This window comes from Gobius niger (genome assembly GCF_951799975.1).
Source record: "Gobius niger genome assembly, chromosome: 22".
Lineage (NCBI taxonomy): Eukaryota > Metazoa > Chordata > Actinopteri > Gobiiformes > Gobiidae > Gobius > Gobius niger.
This window is the reverse complement of record NC_136873.1, coordinates 219,379-233,142: the sequence shown is the minus strand read 5'-3', so window position 1 is coordinate 233,142 and position 13,764 is coordinate 219,379. Positions and strand designations below refer to the sequence as shown.

The window sequence follows — 13,764 nt, the reverse complement described above, 5'->3', positions numbered from 1 at the left end:
TCACTGCCTTGAAGTCTGCGGATAAGTGGGTTTGCGTGGATTAAATTGGAGCGAATCGGGCTGACAAACTGAAAAGAGAGATCAGTGATCGTGTCATCGGTAGATTCAGAGGCAGTGAAAGACAAAGCCCAGCGCAACATCTGCATGGTTTAATGGAGATGTGGGGGAGAAATTATTAATATTATTGTTGTTATTATTTTGATTATTTCCTCTGAATACATTTACTCGCTTACTGTGTTTAAACTAGACTTTTTGAAGATTGCTTTTTGGTGAGAACTTATACCACATTTGGAAGAAGAATACGTCACGTTCTACATTTCTAATAGGGCTGCTCGATTATTGAAAAAATAATCATCACGTTTATTTTTGTCATAATTGAAATCACGATTATTCAAACGATTATTTGTTGCCTTTAAAAAAATCCATCAAAAAAAGACAAAAATCCATCAGAAAAGTGACAAAAATCCATAAAAAAATGACAAAAATCCATAAAAAAATGACAAAAATCCATCAAAAAAAAGACAAAAATCCAGCAAAAAAAAGACAAAAATCCATCAAAAAAAGACAAAAATCCAGCAAAAAAAAAGACAAAAATCCATAAAAAAATGACAAAAATCCATCAAAAAAGTGACAAAAATCCAGCAAAAAATGACAAAAATCCATAAAAAAAAAGACAAAAATCCAGCAAAAAATGACAAAAATCCATTAAAAAAAATGACAAAAATCCATAAAAAAAATGACAAAAATCCAGCAAAAAAAGACAAAAAATCCAGCAGAAAAATGACAAAAATCCATCAAAAAAGACAAAAATCCCAAAATTAAAAATTTGAATTTTTTTTTTGAAAAAAATAAAAATTATAATCGATTTTTTGCGATTATGCTAATTTTGTAATCGTTTACTGTTGTAATCGAAATCGTAATCGAATTTCGATTAATTGCACAGCCCTAATTTCTAAAAAGGCTCCAAATGGTGAATCATGAGAGTGAGTACATGTTGTATCATGTTGTATCGTTGTGGCATGAATGATCCACCCCTGAAACTGTGGACGTTACTGTTGTGCAGCCTTCATGCTAACTGCAGCCGGTGCCCTGTAGATGGTGAGGAATAGGCGGGGCTTTGGAGGTGCGGTTGTGGGAGCACGTCATCCTCATTTTCCAGCCTTTGACATAACCGGAGATGAACTGTCTGTCAGTCCTGGTTAATCAGAGCTCGGTGAACGTCTCTTTAGGTTTATAGATGTGTAATACAGTATATCGCTCCCTGTGACCGTCTTTCTGGCTTTGTCCATCAATGAGATTCTTTCATTTAAAGAGTCAAAAGAGCCTCATTAAGTGGCAAATCAGATGAATCTAAGTGGACAGTTTGGGCTAGTGTTGATGGAAGAAAGGTCTATGAATCGGTCTGCCAGTAAAGTATCTTTTCTGCAGGGGGTTCATTATAGGGCTGCTCGATTATTGAAAAAATAATAATCACGATTATTTTTGTCATAATTGAAATCACGATTATACAAACGATTATTTGTTGCCTTTAAAAAAATCCATCAAAAAAGTGACAAAAATCCAACAAAAAAGTGACAAAAATCCATCAAAAAAGTGACAAAAATCCATCAAAAAAGTGACAAAAATCCATCAAAAAAGTGACAAAAATCCATCAAAAAAAGACAAAAATCCAGCAAAAAAAGACAAAAATCCAGCAAAAAAGTGACAAAAATCCATCAAAAAAAGACAAAAAATCCAGCAGAAAAAAAGACAAAAATCCAGCTAAAAAGTGACAAAAATCCAGCAGAAAAAAGACAAAAAATCCAGCTAAAAAAGTGACAAAAATCCAAAATAAAAAAAATAAAATAAAAAAATATATATATATAATCGATTTTTGGCGATTATGCTAATTTTGTAATCGTTTACTGTTGTAATCGAAATCGTAATCGAATTTCGATTAATTGCACAGCCCTAGTTCATTATGTATAAAGCTTGGTAACTCTGTAGTTTACACCTCTCCAAACAACCATGCATGCGATCCTGTTCTTATGTCAGTCTTACACCGCCGTCTGCTCCGGGGATCGGAATCTTTATTTTAAAACAAACACAAAATTGCAAACCTAATTACATTCGCTATCAGATATTCTCCAAAGCCGCGCTGCCCTAATTGGTTGAGTGTGAGAGTTGTGCTTGTTGAAAGCAGTTGGAGCGCAGCAGTTGGCCCCGAGTTGAGAGGATTAGAGGGAGTAGTAGTCCACACAGCGATTATGTCACACCTAAAAGGATCGACGTCCTATTCCTGACCTGTGATGCACTCTGCAGGAAGGGACCACGGATCTGTTTACTACGCTTGTTCATGCACAAAGGCACTCGTTAAAATAGCATTGGATTGAGCTGGATTGCACTCGTTTGATTGAAAGGGGATTGAAGGAACCTCAGGGTAGCTCAACATTCAAGACACCACACATGGCTCCTGGTAATGATGACCTCACGCTACATCGATGCTGCGAGGATTGTACCATCTCTGGCATCACTTCACAACATTAAATACACAAGAAACCACAGTCCTGTTTCTAAAAGGAATGAATTAATGGTATGTATAATTATAAAAGATTTCACTAAAGTAATGTGTGTGACAGCCAGGTGTGGTGCTGCCCTCTACTGTCCTGACACATTTCATGACATCACATTAATACTATGTTGACTTATTGTTCAATAAATAACAGAAAAACATTTTAGGTCAGTATTTATTGGCCTTTCTCCCGTTTTTCTAAAGTAATAAAACATCACACAACAGTTGTTTTTTTCATGATATAAATGTTTATTTTAGGATATTTTTAAGATTAAACAAAGCTTTAATTTTGAAGCTTTTGAGTTAGTTGTAGGGCTGCTCGATTATAGAAAAAATAATAATCACGATTATTTTTGTCATAATTGAAATCACGATTATTCAAACGATTATTTGTTGACTTTAAAAAAAACATAAAAAAAGTGACAAAAATCTATAAAAAAAGACAAAAATCCAGCAAAAAAGTGACAAAAATTAAAAAAAGACAAAAATCCAGCAAAAAAAGACAAAAATCCATCAAAAAAGTGACAAAAATCCATTAAAAAAAAGACAAAAATCCAGCAAAAAAAAGACAAAAATCCAGCAAAAAAAAGACAAAAATCCATCAAAAAGTGACAAAAATTAAAAATAAAAAAAAACATAAAAAAAAAAAATAATAAAAAAAAACATAAAAAAATAAAAATAAAAAATAATCGATTTTTTGCGATGATGCTAATTTTGTAATCGTTTACTGTTGTAATCGAAATCGTAATCGAATTCCGATTAATAGCACAGCCCTAGTTAGTTGTGACATTAAAAGTCTTCAATGATATTGTTTATTGCAGCAGTATATTGGGTATACTGTTTTGAGTAATCCTCCTTGCATTGGTCGTTTCTTCTTCTACTACTGAATGGCTCCAATCTGTTCCCTCTGGTTTGTATTGTGTCAAAGGTTAAGAACAAAAACGACCCTTTAAAGCCCATAATTACTCCATGATCACCCGAGATAGAAGCTTTGTATTGGGTTGTTAGTGTGGTTAAGAAAAGGGATAGTTTAAAGAGATGCTCTGATTATAGGGAACGGGTTTGAACCAATCCTTCTGCACGTTTGTACGTTATTGTGATGTAAGGTGTTAACATCCACATTTGAACACATGATTGTTATGGAGAAAGTCCTCCCGTTAGTTTCTCTCAGTATCACCCTGATCCCTCACTGTAATCACAGTCAGCCTCCGGGCCCAGCCGTGCTCTTGAACCAGAGCATTCATATTTAATGGGAGCAGCCTCTCGGTCCATCTGCCGTGAGCTGGACATGAGCGAGCGCCACGCCCTGAGATTCCTGGCAGGACAAACCAGAATGTATAATCATCACTGTAATGGGGCGACCAATTAGTTTATATGAGTCAGGAAGCAGGAAGACATTGGATTATGTCACAGGAATTTACATTTAGAATCTCATTCATCATTTATCTGCTCAGAGCGATTTAGTTCAATAACAGTCGGTATAAAATGGCAATAATGCAAGTAACTTATGCTTTTCTACCGACAACAATTGTGCTCCGGTTTCAGTAGTTTTGGTTTGCATCTTTAACACTATAAAACTAAACGAATACAGAACACAGATAGACAGGAGAATGGATGTGTGACACCAGAGAGGATTAAAATAGTCCTACGGTTTATTCTTAGTCCGCCCTGGATAACAATGAGTCCAGTCCTCTGCTCATGTGTTCTACTGTCGGAGGGTCATTCCCAACACCGTTCAAATGATATTTTAGGAATTGAGTGATATCCTACTTTGTGTTATTGTATAGACACAGACGGCATCTCTGGAATCGCCCATATATGGTCATTTTTGAAAACAGTTAAGGGGGAAAACAATTTTGAAAAAATCTAAACTTTGTCTAATTATTCAAAAACTACTTTAACAAATGCTGAATTATGAACATAGTTTCTACTAAATAAAGACATGGGGAGGAGCAAAGTGGTTCAACAGCCCATAAATACATGAATAACGGAGAATGCTAACTTGATGCTACATGTTAGCATCGTGCTAATGCTAACGGTTAGCTAGCACTAGCTATAGGGCTGAAACAACTAATCGATTACTAAAAGAGTTGTCAACTCTTCCAGTAATCGATTAATCGTTTTCTAGTAAACACAGACTAAAATTGAGCAAAAAAGACATGAAAATTATGTATTTTGGATGAAAACCTACTTTGTTTTTAAAGTGAGGGTCTGCAGTGTTTTGTACATCATAAATTTCATGAATATCTGTCTTTGTCTCGTCCAATCAAAGCAGAATTAGCACAAAGAGCCTCCTACAAACGTTTACTTTAAGTTGACTCCATCCACGTGTCCTCAAGCGGCGCCACTTCAGCTCTATGTGATAAAAAAATTGAAAAAAATACAATTTCCATGCACCTTTCACAGCCAGGCGATGAATCGATTAATCGTAAAAATAATCGGTTGATTAATCGATTACCAAAATAATCGTCAGTTGCAGCCCTAACTTGCTACAACTGCGGTTTTTTCACTTCTACTGAACAATCTGCTGTGAGAAAATATCCATATGGGCCCGATTTACACTGGACTTTATTTATGTGATAAATAAGTTGATATTCCACCAGAAAATGGCTAAAAAGAGGGAAAATTGTGTTTCTGTAAAGATTCTATTTTCCCCCTCAGCGAAGCCACGCCCCCTTCTATGACGAGATGCCGTCTGTATCTATGGACTCTGAGAGTCACAACAAAAACGAAATGTGTCTAAAATCCCCTATTATTGTTCTAGTAAAAGCACTCGTAGTATTTTGGTTGGATACGCTGAACGGTTTAACACGGGATAACGTTCAAGTGTGCAGTAGGGGTGGGCCGTATCGTTATCGCAATATCATATCATACTCAGCTCCATCAGAGCAGCATACACACACTGACTGTTGCTGCTTAAAAAACAAAATGAAATGAAGGATGTCAACTGCTTGAGTAGATCATGATTGCAAGGAAATCAGTATGCCGTAAAAAAAAAGAAAAAATGAATACAATATCACTGAATTTATCTTCCCAATAGGCCTAAGGCTGAGATTTTGAAGTAATTTGTCCATTGTGAATTATATCGTGGAATATATTGTTATCGTGATATTTCTTTTTTATATCGTGATATAGATGAATGGCCCTGGTTTGTAGCTCTCCTGCGTCTGACTGCTGCATGATTTAATTCCAGTTTTATTGCTTGCAGCAGTGTGGTTTCACCCACAGTACGGCTTTTGTTTTGGATTCAATTCATCTGAAGTTCAGCAGTTCAAACTAACACTAGCTTGTAGGTCTTGTAAGGGCATTTTAAGAAGTTCTCCTGTGCGTCACAATGCAAGGTGATCAGGAGCAGTTTCTAGAAATCGAAATCGTCCCGTGACCAAGCAAACCTGACTCCTCCTGTGTTAAGGTTAAGGTTTCTCTTTATGTAATTATGATCATATGTTTTTTATTACATCTGCCTTGCTGTGCAGCACGTAGTGATTTTTATCTGTGAAAAGTGCTTCAGACATAAACTTGATGTACCTTCCGTCATTGCAGCTGGGGCTGAATGTCAGGTGAAGCGAGGACCACAGTGCTGCGCCTGCATGATTCTGTTCATCTGTGAGCCTGATGCAGCAATAAAACCAAAGCATGAAACCGTAAGGTGACTGAGCTTCTGGAAAAGTGCAATAATGAGGCTTGTGATGATAGGGTTCCATACTATTCATCAACTTTATCTTCATCGTGAGTTTCTCCTTCACTAAACCTTTGGCTCTGTGGTCTGATGTGTCTCTCCATCCTCGTCTGGAATCCTGTTGTTTTTCCTCATCTCTCGGGACTGTTTAAGATGAAACAAACACAGATGTTTAGACAATGTTGATTCATTGATGTATCATATATCAATACAGCCTTGATGTAGACGGCTGACGTTCTCCATTTGTCCTTGGTTAATCTTGAAGTGTTGGTCGTCTACGTCAAGGCATGTCCAGTCTTGTGGTTATTTGTTAATGAATATCTAGAACAGTTCTAGTCTCCTCTACACTTTATTCCAGCCTTTTATATCTTAAGCACTTTGATGTCACTTACAAAACTTCACATTATATCATGTAATATGTGTAATGTAGGTGATTTAACCTGTCTGACTCACCTCTGCTTCTGCTTAATCACTGATGTCAGCCCGTGTTTAACTCTAACCCGCGTGGGATGGACATGCACCAATTTGGAGTGACCCAATGAGGACTGTCCACTTCCTGTTTGCGTGCTATTCCCATGGCGCAGGGGTCAGTGTCATGTGTGGGCTCTGCTCTAGTTAAATCAGACGGACTATCCGGTCTAGAACACAACTTCAGTTACACAAGGCCGTGTGCAGTGGATAGGGAACTGGACACACCATGGCCCCTTTCAGCAGGAGCCACAGCACAAAGGCAGCACCGGAAAGAGATCATTTCTCCTGACAGGTTGCCCAACTGAAGGAGCGACAGTGATGCTGGTGTAAAACCACATGAAATATGCTGCCGTTCATCACTTGTGTCTCCTAAGCTGTCCTTGCGCGAGTTCACCTTTGCGTCATTACGTCACACGACCATGTGACCTAACGTGACAAGCATCATACCTGGTAGTTACCGGTAAGAGCGACAGGAACATTCTTGTTTACAGCATTGCTCCAGGGGCCAACCAGTGGGTCATCACGAGGACGTTTTTAGCATGATTAATCTGCGGAACTGGCCTGGTTGAATGGCAAAAAGACTGAAGTTTTTGCCTGGATCTGAACAGAGAGAACTGATCTTGACCCAACTGAACTCCGATTCTCCCTTTACCCTCACAACTCGTCCATCGCAGTCCTCTCCATTCATTCATTCACTCACGGGGCTGTGGAACTTGTGTCATTGCGGGCAAAAACACACTCGTTCTCTACACGGATATGCATGGAATTTATTCTAAGAGGATATTGTGAATTGAATTATATACGCATTTGAATGGCCATTCGATTTAAACATGTTAAATGTTTGCGTGTTTTTTCTACCACTTAAAACTAACAACCAGTGTTCCAGTCTCCTTTACCCTCCACCTAGAGCCGAGCTGATGTCTCTTGATACTAGCCCAGATCTTGCACTTCGAGTCCAGTACTACACTGGACTTGGGTTTACTCTCAAATCTTTAGCCCAGTTTAGCAAAGTAAAACTACAACTGAGTGGAGAGTGAATGTCTAAGGTGAATGAATTAGGTGTTTTTAGGGGCTGGGCATGAAATCAAATTCATTTGAATAAATGAATTGAAAATAGTAGGCCTATTATTGGAGCACATTAAATGGTAAAAATCATAGCATATGACTGATCCACGCACAAGTAGGGCTTCAAGAAAACTAAATGGGAACGTCTGATATGAATGAGTATCTCTATAAAGATTTGTAAGATGATTCTCTTAGATCAGTCCTTGCTGCTCTTTGAGGTTTACTTTGGACTAATTGTGTCTGAAGGGTAATGGTTTCTCTCTGACCCTTGCAGAAGTGTTGGCGTGCGACTGTGGTAATGCGATAAAGACACTCTTGTCAGGAGGGCAGTTGTCGGATGAGTATGAGGCCAACTTTTGGACTGGGGCTTGGCCAGACCCCTCCGTAACCTCCAGATGACAACTGCCAAGCATTTCCAAAGCCGCCCCGCCAGCACTGTGGCTAATGTAACGTGTGTGTGAGCCCATCATACTTTTGAAAATAGGTCATTACAAAAGGCCGCACAGGAAATGGCTGGCTGTGGTATGTCAGGGTTTTGTTATTGCCTGGAGTTGTCAGCGGACCTGGACTGAAAAACTACTTTTCATGACGCGCTGTGTAGCTGCAAACCCATAAAAGGCCGGGATGGATCTCATCCACCTTCTTTCTTTTTGTACACGGAGGCTTCAAAAAGGTATTGAGCGGTAACAGAGAAACAAAGCCTTTACAAAATATCCACCTAGAGACGCCTAAGCAGACTGGAGTTGGTGGGAATAGTTATATTTATAAAGCACATTTATGGGAAGGGGGTTAGGTGAATCAAGACACTCACAGACCTAGGCTACAAAGCGCTTCACAAGGGACATTGTTCATTCATTCACCCTCCATTCTGATGGTGGCGAACTCAGCGTAGTCAGAGCTCTCCCGAGGGCAGACTGACGGAAGCATGTTTTTCAATCTGAGTCAGGGATCGCCGGTAACTGGGGAACCACCAGTAGCTCTCCTGCTCTTTCTACATTTCTCCATGCACTTGATAGTCATATTTTATTTGTTCTGAACAGTCAAACAGAATCGGCAAACCAGTTAGGTAAATAAGGTAAAGTAAAAGTACAGAATTTGAATCATTTCTTTAATTATTTTTTTTAATATCTTAAAGCTCGCCAAATCCTCCGAAGTTGAAAAGTAAAACAAGCATAACTCGCTCTCTGACGTTTTTGCAAAAGTAACTCACTGGATAAGAAAGATTGGAGACCCCTGATCTGCGCCTTTGGCCTCTCCATTGGCCGGCTGGGTGGGGCTAAAGAGAAGTGGAGAGAGACATTACAAACATAGTACTAGGATGGCACTAGCACTGTAGCTATAGGGGTAACAGAGGGTAATACACACCAGATGGAACACAGAGGCTGAATCAGGTTCTATGAATGTTATCCTGAACCAGCAGTGCATGTCTGTGTGGTGTGTGTCTGTGTGGTGTGTGTCTGAGTGTGTCTGATGGTCTCGCTGGGCCCTGGTGACAGCCGCGGACTCCGTTTTGGCCTAAAGCAGTCTCAACAGAGCAGCCTTTGTTTGTGGGGGACGCCTGGGCCTTGTGACCAGACCTGCCACTCCCTCCCTCCCACTCTTTGGGACCCGGGTCTGTCCCGACTGAGAGGAAGGGGCACTGGGGAAGAGAGGGACACCCACTCCCCCTTCCTGGCTAACTGTGAATGATTGATTACACACAGTCTGAGCTCTGATTGGAGCCTGGTGCTGTCTGTCTGAGGGGATGTGAGGTGAAGGAGGAGGGTGCTGGCATTGTTCTCTAATTGAATTCAAGAAAGGCTTGCACTGGCGTCTAATGTTTCAGCTGCTCTGCTTATCTATCCCAAACATGGCTATAGTGGTGGAAAATCTGAAGCATTTCCTATGGCACATATTTTCCCATTATAGATTTATTTGCTGTAGACCTTTTGTTTTGTATGTGTGCGCCACAATATTCCATGTACCAGAATCTATTTGTTTTTGAAACGTCCCCAAATCCAATTGCAATCACGACCTTTGAGAGACGTGTGTGTTTTTGTGTCTTCCAGAGCGATCGTCTTCTGATCAAAGGGGCCAAGATTGTGAATGATGACCAGTCGTTCTGCGCTGATGTCTACATGGAGGATGGACTCATCAAGTGAGTGCTTTAGTAGAATCACTCTGACTGCCTTTTTTTTAAAGTGTTTGAATCCATAAATGAATGAAATAAAACCTGTCTCACTCAATGAAAATGGACCGACTGATCCACTGGTGTCAGCGGCGTCACTTTTTTTTATATACACATTTCTATGTATTTAAATACACACAGTGTTTGGGAGAGTACTTTGTAATTGTATTTAGTTACAGAAGACTTAGGGCTGTTCAATTAATCGAAATTCCATTTACGATTTCGATTATTACACTAGACGATCACAAAAATAGCATAATCGAGGAAAAAACGATTATTAAGGATTAGGCCTGAAACAACTTATCGATTAATCGACAACTAATCGATTACTAAAATAGTTGTCAACTATTTCAGTAATCGAATAATCGTTTTCTAGTAATCACAGAATAAAATTGAGCAAAAAAGACATGACAATTATGTATTATGGATGAAAACCTACTTTGTTTTCAAAGTGAGGGTCTGCAGTGTTTTGTACATTGTAAATTTCATAAATATCTGTCTTTGTCTCATCCAATCACAAAGCAGCATCAGCACTAAGAGCCCCCGACAAACGTTTACTTTAAGTTTACTCCATCAACATGTCCTCAAGTGGCGCCACTTTAGCTCTATGTGATAAAAAAAATACAATTTCCATGCACCTTTCATAGCCAAGCGATTAATTGATTAATCGCAAAAATAATCGGTATATTAATCGATTACCGAAATAATCGTAAGGATGCCCTCCTGCTCGTCCATCCAAAGCGCAAAAAGTCCGTCTGATCAGCTGAAACACCAGCGTAGTGACAGAACTGTGAATAATATCGTACTAATATTTTTTATACCTAACTCTTGATAACGCCACTAGGGATGGCCGATATATCGGCGCCGCCGATATTATCGGCCGATATTTGTCCTTTTTTTCACATATCGGTATCGGTCCGATATGGGAAAATATCGGCCGATATTTTTTTTTCCTTTGAATTATTTACTACACCGTAATGTCATAGCGCACCTGAATGCAGCAGCAGTGTAGACGGGGCAACAATTTATTCAAATTATCTCAAATAAACAGTGGCTCTTAAAAAATAAAGAACCTCCAGCATAAATTCACACGTCTCCAAAAGAAAGTCTGTTTTTACTAAGTTTAAACAAAGTGGAGCGGACACTTGGACACCACAGAGATACAGAGCCACAAGTTACTGATGTAACAAAGTGGACTAAAACTGCCTCATTGACATTATTCTGAGTCAGGATTAACAGGAATCATTTTCTGATGGATTATTTGTCGCTACATCTGAGGTGAGTTTTGCAAAAGTTTCTCCGTCCTGACGCCAGATTTATAACTTTGTTTTGTTAACCGTTCCTGCGTTTGTCCCCTAACCTTAGTTGGGAGACACAGGGGAGATCCGTTTTCTCCAGGGCCGGGTAGTTCTCCCGGGGTTAACTCCCTAAACTTCACGCTGTTAATTTGATGTGGGCAACTGAGCATTCAAAGACACAGGCCGTCTTGCCGAAGAGTTTGGGTGCTTTTATTATGCTGCCTGGCTAAAATACACTGTACCATACCATCATGCCTAGCTACCTGCACCGGTCGCCGTCTCTGTCCGCACATCATCATCTCACTCGCACAGACAGTCATACGTGGAGGGGGGGGCGCGCCTCGGTCACGAGCGCGCACTCACTCACTCACTCACTCCGTTCACACACACTGAGCTGTCCTAAACTAAACACATATAAATGACACATCCCACAACACTACCCCCACCATGGACTGGCAATTAACACTAATTCCATTCCATACCTGTAGTTAGCACACAATCTCTATATTTGTAGGCCTAAAAAAATGTGAAGAGATAGCTGTGTCCAAAAATACTACAAAAAATTAGGTAGGTTATACTGTGTCTAAACAGTGCTAATTGTTTAAAGCTCATTTAGCGGTGACATTAGAGTAAAAACAGAAAAAACTGCAATAGTCTCTATTTAAACATAAGAGTACATTACATTATTATAAATTCTATTCTTTGGCGACCGGAGATAATACTGTCTGACTAATCTTAATCAAACATACATTCAAATACAATATAGCGCAAATATGTAAAAGCATGGTCTCTTCGGCTTTTTCTTTTCTCTTTTTTTTTTTTTTTGTGAAAGGTGCTTTTTGTAGCAAAAATATTGAACAACTACACTAGAGTCCAAAAATGTAAACTGTAAAGTCTCTAGTGCAAATACGAACTGTCATAAGTGACTCACTCAGTGACCCAGTCCCCATACCGGACCGGTCCTCGGCGCTTACGTTGGGGCCGAGGTTCACGTGGAGACTGAATGTGTGGTTCTCCCACCGCACCCCCACCATGGTCAAGTATCACATGGGAAGGAGTGGATGGAAGAGACCCGATCGTGGTAGCATCGGTAGCAGGTGGAGTGGGCGGCCGGGAGTCGTTGGGGCCGTCACTTGAGGCAGTAGAGTAGAGGCTGTGCAGGCCAAGGTCCTCCTGGTCTGCTGGGTGCCCGTCCACCGCTGGTGGCAGGATCTCACAAGGTGTCCAGTTCTGGGATTGGTCCAGGACCCAGGCGTTGTCCAGGGGCTCACGGCTGCGGTAGTGTTTGAGTTGATCATGGTGGACGACTTTGACTTTAGCTCTGGGGCTCTTTTGGATCCGGTAGACAAGATCGTCCAAATGTCCCATAACAAAGTAAGGTCCTTCGTAGGCGGGGAGGAACTTTTTGACTTTGTTTTTGACATACCGTGTTCCTTTGATGAGATACCACACCGCATCGCCGACTTTGTACTGTGTGTGGCAAGCGTTTTTGTCGTATTGTCTTTTTGCACGTGTGACTGACTCACCAAGGGCTTCTCGGGTGATGCTGTGAGCCAGTTCCAGCCGCTCACGCATTTGTTGCACATACTCGGGGGCTGAAGGTGCGTGGTCAGAGTCCGGGGGCAAACCAGCTACAAGGTCCACTGGCTCACTTATCTCACGGCTGAACATCATGAAGTTGGGGGTGAAACCAGTAGCGCTGTGCTTGGTCGATCTGTAGGCCATAACTGCATATGGGATCATCAAGTCCCAATCCCAGTGACAGCGTTCGGCAGTCGAGGCCAGGATCTTTTGGAGTGTGGCATTGAAACGTTCAACTTGACCGTCGGACTGAGGTCTGAATGGTGTTGTGTGGGTTTTGTCGATGCCAAACAGACGGCACATTTCTTGGAATACCTCTGATTCAAAATTGCGTCCTTGGTCGCTGTGCAGAGAGTGAGGCATTCCAAAGCGACACACCCATTCCGTTGCAACAACGTTTGCCACTGTCACAGCCTTTTCATCAGGGATTGCAAATGCTTCAGTCCATTTTGTAAAATACTCCTGTATTACGAGTATGTAGCTGTTTTTGCGTTCTGTCTCGTTGAGTGGGCCCATAATATCCAGTGCTATGCGCTCCATGGGGGCTCCAACTCTGACAGTTCCCATGGGCGCTTGTGGAGTCTTGTGAGGTCTGGCTCTGCATGCACAGTTTGTACAAGTCCGGCACCAGAGGGCCACATCTTCTCTCATGTGGTACCAGTAGTATCTGGTTTGAATTCTGGCCACAGTCCTTTCAACACCAAAATGTCCACCTACTGGCCCCTCATGCATTTGGCGCATAACATCGGGTTGCATTTTGCGTGGGAGAACAATTTGAGGATAGAACTGTGTGTCGTCTAAACAATAAAAGCGACGGACCAGTACTCCATCTCTGAAATACAGTCTTTTCCATTGACTCCAATACGTTTTAGTGGTTGGGCTGCATGGGGAGACTGCGGTCCAAGGGGGGCGCTCACTGCTGGCCTCTAACCAAGCTCTGATTGGTGCAATG

At 40.8% G+C, this 13,764-nt stretch overlaps 1 protein-coding gene across 2 annotated transcripts in view; it reads left to right on the top strand.

Annotated features, from left to right (window-relative positions):
- LOC306981637 (dihydropyrimidinase-related protein 2) overlaps nt 1-13,764 on the top strand; it is a 39,770-nt gene that overhangs the window by 7,249 nt on the left and 18,757 nt on the right. For both annotated transcript variants that reach the window (XM_079581264.1, XM_079581265.1), the window contains exon 2: nt 9,815-9,903. In XM_079581264.1, coding sequence (XP_079437390.1) covers nt 9,815-9,903 — 89 coding nt within the window. The remainder of the gene's footprint in view (nt 1-9,814; nt 9,904-13,764) is intronic.